General features: G+C 36.9%; 1 protein-coding gene across 4 annotated transcripts in view; it reads left to right on the top strand.

Moving 5' to 3' along the window:
• LOC132160066 (CD276 antigen homolog) overlaps positions 1-17,608 on the top strand; it is a 139,422-nt gene that overhangs the window by 77,927 nt on the left and 43,887 nt on the right. For 3 of the 4 annotated variants that reach the window (XR_009437943.1, XM_059569762.1, XM_059569763.1), the window contains exon 2: positions 12,218-12,351. The exons of the other annotated variant lie outside the window; for it this stretch is intronic. Coding sequence is in view for 2 of the 3 variants with exons in the window: in XM_059569762.1 (XP_059425745.1) it covers positions 12,320-12,351 (32 nt within the window). In the remaining variant the exon portion in view is untranslated. The remainder of the gene's footprint in view (positions 1-12,217; positions 12,352-17,608) is intronic. 4 annotated transcript variants of the gene reach the window in all.

Here is a 17,608-nt window from a genome sequence, read left to right as displayed (position 1 = left end):
CACAGTGCTGTTCATGATGGTGAGTGCGGGGAGTGCAGGGGAGTTTCTCCTGAAGTCCACAGTCATCTCCACTGTTTTGAGCGTGTTAAGCTCATGGTTGTTGAGAGTGCAACAGACAGCCAGCTCTTTAACCTCCTGCCTGTAAGCAGACTCGTCACCGTCCTGAATGAGGCCGATGAGTGTGGTGTCATCTGCAAACTTCAGGAGATTGACAGAGGGGTCCTTAGACGTGCAGTCATTAGTGTACAGGGAGAAGAGCAGTGGGGAGAGAACACAGCCCTGGGGAGCTCCGGTGCTGATTGTACGGGTGCTGGATGTGTATTTTCCCAGCCTCACTTGCTGCTACCTGTCTGTCAGGAAGCTGTTGATCCACTGACAGACGGAGGTGGGCACGGAGAGAGTTTGGGCAGGAGGAGATTTGGGATGATTGTGTTAAAGGTTGAGGTGAAGTCCACAAACAGGATCCTCACATAAGTCCCCAGTCTGTCTAGGTGTTGCAGAACATAATGCAGTCCAAAGTTTACTGCATCGTCCACAGACCTGTTTGCTCTGTAGGCAAACTGCAGAGGATCAAGCAAGGGTCCAATAATGTCTTTCTGGTGGGCCAGCACCAGTTTTTCAAATGACTTCATGACTACTAAAGCCACAGGCCTGTAGTCATTTAGTCCTGTTATTTTGGATTTCTTTGGGATGGGGATGGTGGTGGTGCGTTTGAAGCATGAAGGGACTTCACACAGCTCCAGCGATCTGTTAAAGATCTGTGTGAAGATGGGGGCCAGCTGGTCAGCACTGCTGGACAGCACACGATCTGGGCCTGGTGCTTTTTTCTTTTTCTGCTTCTGGAAGACCTGGCGCACAACATCCTTGCTTATCTGTATTGCAGGTGTGGGGGAGAGGGGGGTTGCAGGAGTTGTTAATGGTGTGAACAATTGTTTGTAGAGGCGTTCAGGGTGGGTTGCGCTTATTTTCTGAATGTGTCTCTAATGTGGAGAGCCTCTTCAGATGCACGGTTGCCCCTTGGCCTCTGGAACTCATGTAGAGATGTGTTACCAGCATCGTTTAAGTCAAAGCTGTCACCCTGGTGACACATTATAACTGTATGCAATAATAACTTATCGAGTGTAATTTAATGGATGCCACCTTTTTGGGACAATAAAGCCCCCTACACCTACCCTTAACTTTTTGACTATTTAAAATAAAAAATAATAATAAAAAACTTAAATAATTAATATTGTCATCATTTAAAATGTTTGTGTCTTACATGGAACCATTGTCATAAAAACGTATTTGTTATTAGATTTATTATTATTATTATTTTAAATTTTTTTTAGCTAAATCTTAAAATTGTCATATGGTGTGTCTCAAGGATGTTCAATAAATTACACTTTTATAAAGTTAAAAGAAAAGCATACAATTGTTAATAAAAATACCTCAGGCATAATTTTACAAACAAAAAGGAATCCATATATTTCTAAAAGCATATGAAATTGATACATAATGACACTAAAATCTTTGTCCTCTGGTGTGACCCCATATCCTGTTACTAAACTCAATGGACAATTGTAATTTGTCGAAGGACCAGGAATATTGTTTTACAAAAAAGCTTTTTTTTTCTTTTTTTTTATTGGTCAACTACCCAAATCTATTTTCCCATCTATATCTTAAAATATATATATATTAAAATTGTAAAGGTGTCAGTGTAGATTGGGATGGGTTGCGGGTGGTTAGATGAAACTGTAGGGGGCCCCCTTTTGGAAATCTGCTTAGGGCCCTCAAAACTCTAGGGCCGGACCTGCCTACAATTATTTGTATAAATATTATTGTATCAACCTATAATTATAGCACACCAAGTCCCTGTAAACCACGTGTGTTAGTGCGCATGTACGGGTCCATACCTTTACTGCCAGTCTCTGTTCAGGATCAATTGATTCACCGAAATTAGTGGTCTTCTTTTTAATATGTGGCTCCAGTATTGACAGCAAAACATCAAACTGAGCCGCTGACATACTAAAGTAAACTCTGAATCGGTCTGGATAATCCCGCAGCTCCTTGATAAGCAGGTGCAGCTCTCTCTCTTTTCTACATGATCGCAGGAGTGGATGGACAAAATATTTCGTTTTTCTTTTTCTCTTTTTAAGAAGAGAGAGGACAAAAAAAATCATCCTCACTACTTGAAGACGACATTTTTTATTTTATTTTTTTTATATATATTTTTTTGTTACGCATTTATTAATACGTATCGGACTCAGTGTGCGTCTCTGTGCATGACAAATTTTTTGTTTCACAAATACGAAAAAACGCATGCGAAAATTTCGGACTCAGTGTGCAATGACCTTAAATTTTCAAGTAAATCAATTGTCAAGAAAGTTGAACAACAGTCCAGCAGATGGCAATATTGTAAACAGTCAAAGAAGAAGAAGAAGGGAGTCAGGGTTTATTTGCAAGGAAAGAAGTCAAATGAACAAAAAATTAGTTCTGTAATATTCAAGGAGATATAGGTGTATAAACTGTAAACAGGGAGGGAGAAATAGAAGGGAAGACGTGCTCTTTAGTGCATTTTGAACATTTCATAAACATATATATATATATATATACACACACACATATATATATATATATATATATATATATATATATATATATATATATATATATATATATGTGTGTGTGTGTGTGTGTGTGTGTGTGTGTGTGTGTGTGCTCTTGTTTTTGTCACATATCAGGACACAACTCTATAATGACATGGGTATGACACAGGTATTACAAGGAGAGGGTGACTTATGAGGACATAACCCATGACCCCATTTTTCAAAAACGCTTATAAATCATACAGAATGAGTTTTTTTGAGAAAGTAAAAATGCACAAAGTTTCCTGTGAGGGTTAGGGTTAGGTGTAGGGTTGGTGTAGGGCCATAGAATATACAGTTAATACAGAATAAAAACCATTACGCCTATGGGATGAACCCACTTTTCATAAAAAAAAAAAAACGTGTGTGTGTGTGAAGAGTTTATTTGCAAAAAACGCTAACATTTATTGATTTCTTTTTCAGAAATCACTTTTTTTTATTGCACATTCCAAGTAATATCAATCAAACTGCAGTTTGGGTTGTTTTGATAAAGCAATAATAACTTAAATACAGGTAATTTACAAAATAAAGTTCATTTACAGTATATATTTTTTTCACATATTAAAAGTTTGTTTTATAGCAAAAGCAGATAACTCCACATTTCATGTTTCAGAGTAAAAAACAAGAACAACAACAACAAAAAAACTCAATTTAATCTTTGCAATCTCCTCAGGTGACGTTGTAGATTCCCAACAAAAGTTGTTGTTGTGATCATAGACTGTATGGTTGTGATTTCACGCAATACACACAGCTTTTCCCTCACCATTGTAATGCACTGCTCTTTCAAAGTTCTGTAAAAACAGCAGCTTTTATTTTCCTATTACGCACTGAAGAAGACAGCTTCATCGAAATTATCCATCCTCAATCACTTTTAGTCAGCTAACTGGCTGTTATCACTGTAAGTGTCACGGAATGCACACAAACAGGTAGATCTGGGTAACAGGAGCCCTTCCTAGGCCTAACATGGGGAACAAGAGCCCGTTGTGGGCTTAACTCGGGAACAGGAGCCCACCAGGGCGGAGCAGGGAGCACCCCACACCTTAGCAGTCGGGATAGAAGAGCAGGTTGAGTTGGAGCCCACCAGGGCGGCACAGAGGACCACCATAGCCGAGCAGAACCTCTACAGCCCTGAAAGACAGCGGAGACCAGGACAACTAGAGCCCCAGATACAGATCCCCTGTAAAGACCTGGTTTCAGAGGACCACCAGGACAAAACCACAGGAAACAGACCACACCACCTTAGTGACTCAGAGGACAATGGTGACCGTGGAATGAGGCACATGTCAAACACTCTGGAGACCACTCTGTATGATGTACATGTACCACTGGCAGAGCACTGTCAGAGTCTCCTTGCTCAGCGCTGGCACATTCAGCTTTATCCTGCAGTGCAGGGGTCTGGTCTGATTTAGGGAAAGAAGGAGAAGAGAAATTGCTATGACAATGTAATTAATACAAGAAATATTAAGAAACTTTAGCTCTCAAACTACTTTTAGTAACTACCAATACCATATTGATGAAAAACTACTAGTCATATTTAAAACCTTAGCTAAAGGGATTGTTCACCCACAAATTAAATTTCCAAACCTGGAGCAACTTAAGGGTGAGTAAATGATTACAGAATTTTCATTTTTGGCTGAACTCTCCTTTGAGTATTGTCTTGCATACTCTAATATACTCAAGGTATTGAGAGTAAAAGTAAAGGTATGCAATATGTTTAAGGTTATTAAATTTAAAGTTGCCTACTAAATATACTTGGGTAGTTTAATCTACGGTACAACAATGCATCACGTTGTAAAATACCTTTTTTTTATTTTTCAATTTTGTTTTTATAGTGCTGCTGTACCGGTCAAACAGAGCACTGCTCCGCTGAACATTAAGCTGTACTATGCTCTATTATTATCAGTGTTGGGAAGGTTACTTTGGAAATGTAATAGGTTATAGATTACAAGTTACCCTATTTAAAATGTAATAGTAGCGTAACTTTTTTAATTACTTTAATAAAGTAATTTAACTAATTACTTTTGAGTACATTTTGATTACTTTTATAAATTTCTAATGAATGTTAATTTGCAACTGTTAATCATCTTCAACCATTTTACACCATGCAGGTTTAACCTTACAGTAGTGCTCAATACTGTCAGACTTTCACCATCCTTCATCACCAGAATTAAGATGATCAGATTTGAACACATCCACCACAAAATCAGACTTTAGTAGTGCCTTTTACTTAGAGATTGATCTGAAGTTCAAAGCAGATTTAAAATCAAAAGAAATAGTTTATAGATACTGTTTTTGAAACCAAATCTTTGCATAACTACAGGCATCTAACTGCATCTAACAATGGTTTGGGGAAAAATAGTTAATAAAAAATAAAAGCATATACATCAACTCAAATACGGTTATCTAATAAGCATGTGTCCTATTTTGTGTACTAAACTCCTGAAACATTGGTGTCTTTCTGAAACACTGCTGTCTCTTTGTATATGATATGATGATAGTTTCTATCATTTTATCATTTTATCATTATGTTTAAGTGTATTTTCACTATGGCTTTATGATAAATGTGATTTTTATTTTGTTTATTTGAGTTTGTGTAGAGATGTATTTCTTTCTTTCTCTCTTTAAGTTTGATGGAATTGAGAACTTGTGAGACCCCTGTAATTAGAAGAATGGTTTGGTCCAGCTTGTTAAAAGGGCTTCATTTTCTATGGCTGAGTTAGTTCTGGTGAGGGATCCCTGTGAAAACATCTGAGACCCAGAACTCAGTTGTGGGTTGATGCACAATTTATGAGTCAGTGTTTTTTTGTTTTGTTTTATTCTGCACAAAGTGTTGTCAATACGTAGCTCAATAAAAGAACACCTTGTTGACTCCATGCATGTCTCCTGAAAATTTAATGGAAGAACCCATTCTGAAACATGGACAACCCTATTTTTTTTTGGACCTGACATGAAAAAGATTTGAATCCTTACGTTGGGGGACTTGCAACATAATTAAGAGTTCTCTCCTGAACTGCACCTTCACTTCCATTATCCACCCATCTCTCTCATGACTTTAATACTGAAGATTTTTATTTGACTTTTACCATGTTTTGTAAGTGCAATTTAGTTTTTTTGGCAAATGAATTACCATTTGTATTTATTTTTACTACAAATTCCATAGTTAAACCACGGTTAGTGCCATACCATAGGCTACATAAATTTTCCTAAGGGTTGTGTTTTTGTATGCACTAGCTCCCCCTAAACCTATGATAAAATATGATGATTTGTCTGCTAAATTACTACTGTAAAATTACAATAGATAATAATGACGTCGTTTATACAGTATTTTGAGTGATTGTGAGCAATGTGCTGCTGCTGCTTGACTAAGTAAACAAAGACAAAAGCCCAACCATTGCCAGTCATGACTAACCGATTCATGATTTATTAGAGATTTAATTATCGAATGGAAATAATCGCTTTAGTATATTTGGCCTGCAATTATACAATAACAATATTAAAGTAGAAGGCCAAATCGTCTGCCAGGCCACCGGGAATAGTCCCGGTTCTCCCGATGTCCAGTCAGTGCCTGATTTCCACAGACACGCAGAACGTGCAGGATTCATTTTCAGTCTTTTTGCGGCTTAATATTCACAGACACCAGTCCATATCGGGGTTTCATTCAAGTGTACTGACCTAATTTTGATTTATTCGTCCAAAATGTGGCATATTGAGTCCGCGTTATAGGCTGAATTCCATTTTTATGACTGGATTCTACGAATGTGTTCTCCGCGTCGCAGAGATGGGCCATATGTCTTAGTGCAATTTGGGAAAGAAATAAGCTGTATGTGGATGTGTGTAAATATTCAAATGTAATCCTCTTTGTAATTGTTACAATTTTCATAAGTAACTGTAATTTAATTACTCATTTTTTCTTAGTAACTGTAACTGATTACTGTTACATTTATTTTGTAATTAAATTACGTAACGCCGTTACATGTAACTAGTTACTCCCCAACACTGATTATTATTATTATTATTCTTTTTTCCAGATTTATTTTATGGTTAGCTGCCTAAAAAAAAATCAGGGTTTGCAAATGACCACATATGATCACCATGGTCAAGACAATAAATTACATAAAATCATACCTTTGTAAGATATCATTCAGCATTTGAACTGCTATGTATGTGTGTGTGTGTGTGTGTGTGTTTTGTAGTTTTTCATATGCATCATTACATTATTCAAGTAAGCTCCAAGCCAATACCTGCATTTAAAGTTGTAATCCGATAAAGGACACAGAAAACCAGTGTAATTTACCTGGCCTTTGTCTTGGCTAAGCCTGAGGTACAGCACTGTCTCCTCCATTATAACGTAAAACATAAAAACAAAAATGAGCAATTCTGGCTCCATCTATGATATTATGTACATTTTGTAACTCATCTCCAGATGATACAGACCATATATATATATATATATATATATATATATATATATATATATATATATATATATATATATATATATGTATGTATGTATGTATGTATGTATATAAGTATCTCCACCTATCCTGGCAGGAAAGTCTTCTCGTCAGCTCTCCCCTAGCTCGCACCGTTGCTATGCAACCGAGCGATAATAGGAAACACCTGGTGGCATAATTATAACTTTGTGTTATAAAAAAGTGTATGCATATGCAGGGATGTGTAGCTACATATAATATTTGATATATTTATTCTTCAAGTTTTGAACTGACAGCTACATAGCCTACACATGGGCAAAGGATCGAAGAATCTAGGTTTCTGGGTTGAACATATTCACAAGAAAATGAGGAGGGGATTGGCCGAGCCCCTTGCCCCACTCACACCCCCCCCCACACACACCGTCGGAAAGTTTGCGGCTATTTATATCAAAGCTGGGACAATCCCACAGGATGGTATGGCATGTGTATCTCGGGGGGCGCTGAGGAGAAACTACTTTCACTTTTGAGGAGTGGATGACCTTTGATTTCTCTGAAGGTTTGTCGCTTTCTTTATATAATTTCTGGGATTTTAATTGTATTCTCTTATGAAGCCCAAATGATGTAACGTTATAGGAAAAGGAAGAGAACATTGTGCATGAACTTTGTTTTATGAAGCGAATAATATAGTAGCTAGCCTGCACGTGCCAATGATAACTTTTAAACGACCTAGACGCTCTAAAGAAAACTTGGGCAGCATTTTTCGCCGGTTAATATGATCAGTTCTAACTAACTTAACGACATGGCATCATCTCTGGGGCTCTCTGTTCAAACAGACGACGCCTTTCATCCCCGAAAAGTCACTTTTGTTGAAAATGGCGATTTTTTTTAAATGCCAACCCCGCCGGCATTGAACGTTGAAACAACGTCAGGTACTAGGGTTGAATCAACGTTGAATGACCTTTCGAGTTTGCGAATTAGATAAACGTTGAAATCTCGACTCTGTTTCACCGTCTGACTTTATGGTGGTTCTGTAGACGTTGGATTAACGTTGAATTAGGGGTTTATTTTGAAAAGTGAAATAACGTTGATAACGCGACGTTGTTTCACCGTCGTATCTCCATGAGTAAATACACAACTGTGCGTTCAGTTAGAGCCTAGTTTGCATTTAGATCAACACTGTACATTATATAAGGTCAAAAATCAAATGACTGGCAGCAATGGCTTTACAGTCAACTTCAATAAACTACCACATGCTCAAAATTGTGAAACGGCAGTTTTATTTTGGAAACATACTGTATAAAACGCATGAAAATAATCCCAAACTTAATTTAGCAGAGTATGGATGAATTGTTAAAAACACGTGGAAGAACACAATCCAAATACAATAATATTTAAAGGTTTTTGTTAAATAAATTTGCATATAAATGCATATTTTGTGCTGCACTTGCAAGAGAAATCCTTGTACTTTTAAGACTGAAACCAGCTGATCTATTATTTTGGTGGAAAACTATAGTTTTGACGAGTCCTAGTCTGGAACCAGCAACCAGGGCTCTAAGGGCAATTCCAAGGGATATGGGGTATTTTTCACGGGGGAAACTCCCGGACTATGTTTGTTTGTTTCTTTGTTTTTTTTTTTCGCGGGGAATGCGGAATGTAATTTCTACCGAAGGAGAAACTAAAATGTTAGAAGCAACAGCCTCGGGCATAGAGTGTGATTATGCTTCTGGTGATCCTTGAAAGTGTCCCAGCTGTAGGTCCTCTTAATGCGTCCCCTCATCTCTCTCCCACTTGTGTGCTTTCTGTACTGTCCTGTATAAACAAAAACAACAAAAATAAATCCTCATAAAATATAAACTTTGATATTCTACAATATTTAACTGAAAACTGAATGCAAAATAAAAAGCAACCAATATTTTCACTTTACAGTTCAGCAAAAGTGAGGTTGGAAACAAAGTGGACAACACTATTAATTAAACACTTATTTAATGTATTCAGATGGAAGTTTGCAATATTGACTAATAATTCACAAGCAGTGTTTTCAGAGGCCCCAGTTACACTGTTTAAACAGTTACACTGTTTTACAGTGTTCTTTATGCTAGAACACTAGCATAACAGTGTATTGAGTAAAACCAAATTAAGAACATTTTTATTAAACTAAGTAAAATCACAACCTATCACAAAAGGTCAATGGATCTCTACCAGAAGTGGTAAATTTCTTACCAATGTTTCAAGAATAAGCTGGATCCTTGATGACTCTACAAGGGGAAAGAAGAAATGGTTTACTAAAAAAAAAAAGTTCTTTAAAAAGCAGTATTTCATTTTATTACCTTTCTTTAAACCAGTGGTTCTCAAACTTTTATATCAAGTACCACTTCAGAAAATATTTGGCTCTAATTTCCACCGTGATGACCAACATTAAATTTTAGCAGCGTAGTAGGCCTAACTATTCAGCTACAATGCTGCAGTTCAAAAATGAAACTGTTTTATCCCTAATAAAAATATTTATTGTTGTCAGCCACTTTAACATTAACACTACACTGTGCTTACATACAGGTCAATGAAAACTTAGTTTAAATTAAAATGTTATAACAAAAGTAACATAACTGTACTTTAATGTAAAAACAAACAAAAAACCTTACTCAAAGATTAAATTAAAATGTATTAACATTAATTAATATTTAATTTAGTGATTCCCCTGTAACCACTAGAGGGAGCCTGACACTTTGAGAACAACTGCTTTAAACGATCCTAATTCATTGTTAAATTAATTTTCATTAAATAATTTAAATAATACCGACATTTGCAATTATGTATTTCAGAAAACACTTTGAGACTATAAGAATAAAAACATATAACACACCTAATGCATGGGATTTATATCAGGAAAATGTGGAAAAATCTCTGAAAGCAATACAAAAATACACACATGTATTTATCTTCTGCAGGTTACATGTCTTTTAAGTTACCCATTTGCAAACTCTTGTTACGAAATACTTTACCATTTTCAAAAGTTAATAAAGATAGCAATTTTCTTACTCTATTTTACCAGAACCTCGCAGAACACATCTGACCCTTCTTGTGTTCACATTACAAATTTGTGATAGGGAATATCAATACAATAGTGGTTAGAGAGTTTGACTCCTAACCCTAGGGTTGTGGGTTCAAGTCTTGGGTCGGCAATACCATGACTTAGGTGCCCTTAAACAAGGCACTGAACCCCCAACTGCTCCCTGGGCACCGCAGCATAAATGTGTCTTCACGGTGTGTGTGTGTGGATGGGTTAAATGCAGAGCACAAATTCTGAGTGTGTGTCACCATACGTGGCTGAATGTCACGTCACTTTCACTTTCATTTTGTTCTCCATTGACATGTCATGACTCGGGTTCGCTCAACATAAAAAAAAATAACAGGCAAATATAAAATAATTTGGGACCGACCGAACAGTTAAACGAGCAGCAGCTCACAGTCAGCTGCCTCACTCACAGAAAGACGATAATAACGGTCTTATTTTCAAATGTAGAAAGGTGCGAACCGATTGTCCAGTTTCCTGTATGACAGCCAGATAAACCAATCATGATCATAGCAATAAAGTAACAACCAATAGGAATTGTTGCAGCGAAATTCTATTTTGTTGTTTATGATTACAATATTTAACATACCTTTAGATTTTAGAATAGCTATCATGATTAAAATATTATAAAATGCTATTAACATAATCTTAAATTTAAAGGAGCTATGTGGAGGTTTTTACTTAAAAAAAATCTTTAAGATAGAGTTTTCATTTGTACATGTATGAGCCAACCGTGATGTAAAAAAAAGAATGACACCTCGACTGTCCACCACGGTTGCCTCTATCAGCCTGTAGGCTCAATTGTGTGTGGAGGAGTCGGGCCCGAATTGGTGTGAAAATTCACAAAATGTGACGTCATGCGCGTTCTCGTCTACTTTGACTTACAACCGTACGGCACACCAGCCATTATAGTAAGCAGCGGCAATAGTGTTTTCAAATGGACTCTGCGGATGGAACGAAGCGACCAGCCTCCAGCACAATTCAGACACCCACGGACACTCCTCAGAAGTTAAAAAAAAAAATAAAAAAAGAGCGTGCGCACTGAGAACGAGCATGAGACTGGCTGCAGTTCCTCTAACGGCCACTGGTGTCAGTAACTGTTAGAAATTTCAGAACCTACGCAATGCTCCTTTAATATAAATTTAAAAGTTTGTTAACCTTTTTCAACCATTTAGCATTAAACATTTTCAACATGGTTTCAACATTAAAACAACTCTAGTGATGTAGAAATGTGGGCAATTTTTTTTTTCACTGAATGCATATAAGGAGTACTTTTTTCACAATTAGTTCATAAAGACAAGTAAATTTGTTTAAATTGTACCCATGTCAGTACCATAGTAGCTACAGTTGAAACATATACACTCATCTCTAATGCTGTAAAGAAGCCTAAGCAGCTAATTTCAAATGTTAAAATGTCTTAAAATATGCTCCTATGCATAATTAAAATTCCTGTTCTTTGTTACACGGTCCTGATTATTTTCTATTCTGTAGCAGAGCATTTAAAGAAACAAGACACACCTGAAAGTAATTAAAACTGTAAAACAATCAAAAATGACACACATGATACAAAACCCAAAATGTTTATATATTTTTATATTCACTAATATTTCATGTTTTGTTGCTGCTTGCTGGGGAAAGTTGGTCCTATATAGGATGCAGACAACAAATGGAGACAGTTGTGCATTTATTTGTGCATTAAATTTATAGCTAACACAGGATATGTATATGTATGTACTGTGAGCTTACGTAACATAATATAAATGTGTAATGTATTTGTTCATTGTGTTGCTTGCATTGGCTAAATGCAGTGTTATATTTGTAATACTTGATGCTTTTAATAAAAATAAAAAAATAATTGGATCAGAAGCTGTTTGCTGTCCTCAACATAATGGCTGTGCATGATGAGATCAATATTAATGATAATTTTTTTTTTACTTTACATACTTGGCATACTTGTGGTGAGTAACCTTTATTTAATACATAAAGCTTAATTTTACATCCGTGTATTTTTTTTTTTGCTGTGAATTGCTTCATTCATTGTTTTGGAAGAATGTGTAATGAATTTGTATTTTTTTTAATTATTCCAGCATTAATTATAAGATGATTGCTTCTAAATGAACCACGTCATCTGGTTTTGGAAGTTGAACGTGCACATCTGGTGTTAAAAACAGTAATTCACTGTTGTCAACATGGACTTATGGGTAACTGGAAATCTCAGAAGGTAAAGTTTGATGTTTCTATGTTTCTATGTTTATTTTTTCTATGTTTTTTTCTAAGTTTCTATGTTTCTACATAAACCAGCTAATGTACATTTTACAAAGCATATTTTTACAAATGTATACATGTATGTAAATGTCAATTATTCAGTCCAATATTTACTTTATAATATCAAGTTGCATTATATAATATTATTAAATCTTTATTAAGAAGTCTTAAATAAGGAAGGGTCTCTAAAAAGCACACTGAAATTAGCATGCAATTAACTTGTATAATTTTGAAGCAACATGATTCCTTCCTTTGTATGAATAACAGACTGAAGTTTAAGCCTTAATATAGAATAGATTAGTGCACTCATTAACATACTACATCAAATCAACACAAATCTAAAACCTCAAATAACATAAAATCTATTTTTTGTTGCAATTAAAATGACCAAATTTTGATTATTATTATTTTTTGACATGAAATTTAAGGTTTGTGTAGCCATATTTCATGAAATCTGTGTAGGCATTTACCAACCAGGTTGCCAAATACTTGACAAAACTGATTGTATTATAAAACATGGATTGCATAGCAATTGGTGTTACAAAACAAGGATTGTGAATGCTACTTATTTAGTTTACTTTCTTATTCAAAATTGCTTGAGTGAATTTCCACAGTTTCAAAAGTAATTTGTTCAGTCAGAAGTTTCAGTTATCGATACTTCACTCTTTCTGCATCTTGCTGAAAGATGCTAGGAGGAAAATCCTTTTTTTCGCCTGAACTTAAGCCTTTTTTTCAATCATGCATTGATTAACTGCATGGCCATTTGGTTTTTGCCGTGTATTTAAAATGAACCAATGGCTCGTCAGTGAAGCTGCATGAGCCTATGACAAGGAAGCCCTCCAGAATGGGTGGAGAATATTCAAGGGAATCCTGCATGATGCAGAAGGACAGTGAGCATGTCACATGTCTGGGTAATGCCCACACAGAGACTGCACGCTCACTGAGTTAGACTGCTCTTACTGAGAGCACAAGTCTCACTTTTCTCTGCTGGAGGAATAATATACAAGCTGTAAGTTTCCAGACATGTTGTAAGTTTGACTGCTCTTGCTGCTAGAGTATTGAGTTCAGCAATGCATTACATCCTTTCTAATGCCTCCAAGCAACCGATTAAATTCCTATTCTCAATGGCAGTGTGCTTGTTGTAATTGGGGTTGTGAACATTGGGCCCTTCCAAATAGCACCCACACAACCAGCCGATGTTATCGCGAGAAAAACAAAAAAAACAAAACATACTTTTTCAAAATGAGAGCAAATTGCCTCTTCCACTTAATATTAGTTTCTGGTCCCCACCAGGCGGCCTACCACTTGAACCAATCCAACCCCTTGTCACGTGGGCAGAGGCCTGGCAGGCCATCCCCAGAGTGTCAGACTGGGTTACAACGAGGTTATACAGTTCATTTTGCTCTAAGACCCCTGCGATTCAGCTCCATGGTTCCCACCTTGGCCCATTCCCCTGAGATGGAGCCTCCTTTCTCAGGAGATACAGAAAGATATGACACCCCCAGCTAGAGCTGTGGGCTCTGCACTTTTGGGTCTCATTAGGAGTTTGTGGACCTTCCTGAGAGAATACCAAATACAATCTTTCTGGCTAAAGAACCAGCTACGAAACAACTCTATGTCCTTAAATGGTCTGTCTTCTCCCTCTGGTGTATAGCCCATGGCGCAGAGCCAACTTCCCTAGACATATCTCTGATATTGTCCTTCCTGCAAGAGCTGTTGGATAAGGGCCATTCCCTTCAACGCGCAACCTTTTGAACAGTACGGTCCCACATATGGGATTCTTATGCCGCGTTTCCACCGAAATTACCCGGAACATTTGTACCAGGAACTTTTTTTTCCCCCAGGAACTCCCTTCCCCACCCAGACCTGTTGCTTTCTGCGTTTCCACCGCAGTGTAAAGTACCGGGAAGATTAGGCAAATAGACTGGTGACGTAGGTCTGCGCGCGTTTCTCAATACAAAGTACGCTGATTTTGGACATGCATTCTCGGAAGTGCGGACTTTGTGCATTCGACTCGGGAGTTTGATGTCCGCGACGACGCAAATCCAGTAAATCTGCAAACAGCAGCATATACTTAATAACTTCAGTCATCTGACCATGGCTACTGCTATTTTCCTCTCTGTATATTTACAATAAAACGAAATAGGATATCAAATACCACTGCCTCCTTTGTTTTCATTTAAGCATAATAAAAGCTGCAGAAATGTACTTAGTTCAGGGATATGTGTATATATATACAGCCATTACAATGAAACGAAATATTATATAGATTTGCCTTTTTTATTTTCATTTTAACATATAGATAAATTGAATACAGACCAAAGACAACCTGTTAGATTTACCCAAAACGAATTATATTTTATGTTTAACCACTAAAGAGACATCAGAGCCAGCGGCACACATCAGAAGGTCTAGCCGAGGAGAGGCTGCTCTCGGCGGATAGATGATCACTGAGCTCCCGCTGATCGCGTGGAGCTGACCGTCTCTGAGATCGGCGGAACACATTTTTAAATAGGCGCTGTCTTTATTAATAAACCACAGATTTGAGTTTTAAACAACTACATTCTCACCTGAAATACTTTTAAAATTACATTTCATGACACAATAAAACAGTAATATTTTGAACATGATCCGAATAAATGGTGGTAGAACTCAATCTATGCTGCGTGAACTCATCCAATCCGGATATTTAGCAGCCAAGTCCCGCCCCCGAATGTTCCGGAACTTTGAAAAAGTACCACCTCGCCAGCAGTGACTTTCTGAGGGGCATTTTTTTACCAGGAACTTTATTTAGTTCCTGGTTCCTGCGGTGGAAACACACCGAGTACCAGGCTTAAGTCCCTAGTTCCTGGGTAAAGTTCCTGCGGTGGAAACGGGGCATTATTTCTGTCCCCCTGGGAGTACGGTCCCACAGATGGGATTTATAACATTCGGTGACGTCACATAACAAATTCAAATTACGTTGTCGCGCAGAGTCAGAGACAGACGTGCACTGGTCTTGTCATATTATCACAATTATGTAGTATTTTTAACCACAATGTATATTTTAGGTTTCAGACATTTAAATACACAAATACTAGTAAAACAATTCATTTAGAGTTAAAATACACGCATATGTCTATGGAAGCAACAATAACAATTCATTAAAATGTAATTTGCAGATGTGCTTTATTCATATCAGATACACATAGTGTAAGTAACTATAAATTTAACACTATTATCCACCCAATTCACTGGGTTCACTTATTACTTGTATTTTGGGAGAGATTGATGAATTCATGTGCTGTAAATCTGACTGACAGGACTCTCTGAACTCTCACATTACAGATCACGTTCAAGATAATTTAGAAAGGTTTTTAAACGACAAAACACACTCATTTACACATTTATGACCCAGAATATAAGATTGTTCATGACATGATATGCAAGTTTGTGAATATTTTAAATAAAAAAAGGAAAAACTAAATAAAAGCGATCCATCTGTCATTCAGTGTTATTGTAGACGCGGTGTGTCATGTGACAAGCCTGAAGCGTCGCCATGGAAACAGTAAGGGGAACGTTATAAAATAACGCTCATCTAAAAAAAAAAAACTCCGTCTGGGGGGACCGCTAGAATATTTTAAACTCACTGCTGAAAAGGTTAAACCAGGTACTGGTAGCTTTGGCACTGTGTGCAGATGCCAAGTCCTGTTGGAAAATGAAATCTGCATCTCCACAAAGTTGGTCAGCAGCAGGAAGCATGAAGTGCTCTAAAACTTCCTGATATACGGCTGCATTGAGCTTGGACCTAAGAAAACACAGTGGACCAACACCAACAGATGACATGGCACCCCAAACAATCATTGACTGTGGAAACTTTACACTGGACCTCAAGCAACATGGATTGTGTGCCTCTCCTCTCTTCCTCCAAACTTCTGGGACCCTGATTTCAAAAGGAAATGCAACATTTACTTTCATCAGAGAACATAACTTTGGACCACTCAGCAGCAGTCCAGTCCTTTTTTAATTGAGACGCTTCTGACGCTTTCTGTTGTTCAAGAGTGTCTTGACACAAGGAATGTGACATAGACGGTGGGTAGAGGGGAGATTTCCTGTTTTCAAACGATCTGTGGTGAGGGATAACCCAGTTTTTTATATGTAACCGCTACGCTTTTCTACAAAGCAAATAAAAATTGTTGCCACTCACACACTTTGTCCATTACTATAATATAACTTTCTCCAGTTTATTTTCCCGGCGAATAGAGCAAGCAGCTACCTGGATGACCTGGATGACGTATTTGTTGCCTTCATCCAATAGCGTGCGTGAAAAGCGTCTGTGTTGGTTACGCGTTTATGAACATACTGGCATGCTTCGCTCCCAAGATTTAAGATTGTACTATTTAAGATGAGAACTATTTTACCTAATTTTGCTACATATTCAGTTTCACATAATGAGAATGTAGAGGTAACATTATCCATTTGTTCTGTTATTATTTTATGTAACCACCTTTTGCCATACCATGTCCTCTCATTTCTTTGTAATCTTTAATAAATACCGTATTTTTCGGACTATAAGTCGCACCTATGTATAAGTCGCATCAGTACAAAAATACGTGATGACGAGGGGAAAAAACATATAAGTCGCATTGGACTATAAGTCGCATTTATTTAGAACCAAGAACCAAGAGAAAACATTACCATCTACAGCCGCGATAGGGCGCTCTGTTTACAATGGTAGACTACAAGAGCAGAGAACATAGAGCGCCCTCTCGTGGCTGTAGACGTTAATGTTTTTTCTTGGTTCATTTCTCTCGGTTCATGTCAAATTAATTTTGATAAGTCGCACCTGACTATAAGTCGCAGGACCAGCCAAACTATGAAAAAAAAGTGCGACTTATAGTCCGGAAAATATGGTACACCCTTCTGATTTAACACATTTGAATAAAATCAATACTTTTATTCAGTAAGGATGTGTTAAATTGATAAAAAGTGATCGTAAAGAAGATTTATATTATTAGAAAAAAATATATATTTTTATTTTGAATAAATGCAGTTCTTTTTAACCTTTTATTAATCAAATATATTAGGCCGCAGAACTGTTTCCAATACTCATAATAAATCAGAATATTAGAATGATTTCTAAAGGATCATGTGACACTGAAGACTGGAGTAATGATGCAGAAAATTCAGCTTTGCATCAGAGGAATAAATTATTTTTTAAAGTATATTCAAAT

The sequence above is a fragment of the Carassius carassius genome, chromosome 16, assembly GCF_963082965.1.
Source record: "Carassius carassius chromosome 16, fCarCar2.1, whole genome shotgun sequence".
Classification (NCBI taxonomy): domain Eukaryota; kingdom Metazoa; phylum Chordata; class Actinopteri; order Cypriniformes; family Cyprinidae; genus Carassius; species Carassius carassius.
This window is presented reverse-complemented; position numbering and strand designations above follow the sequence as displayed.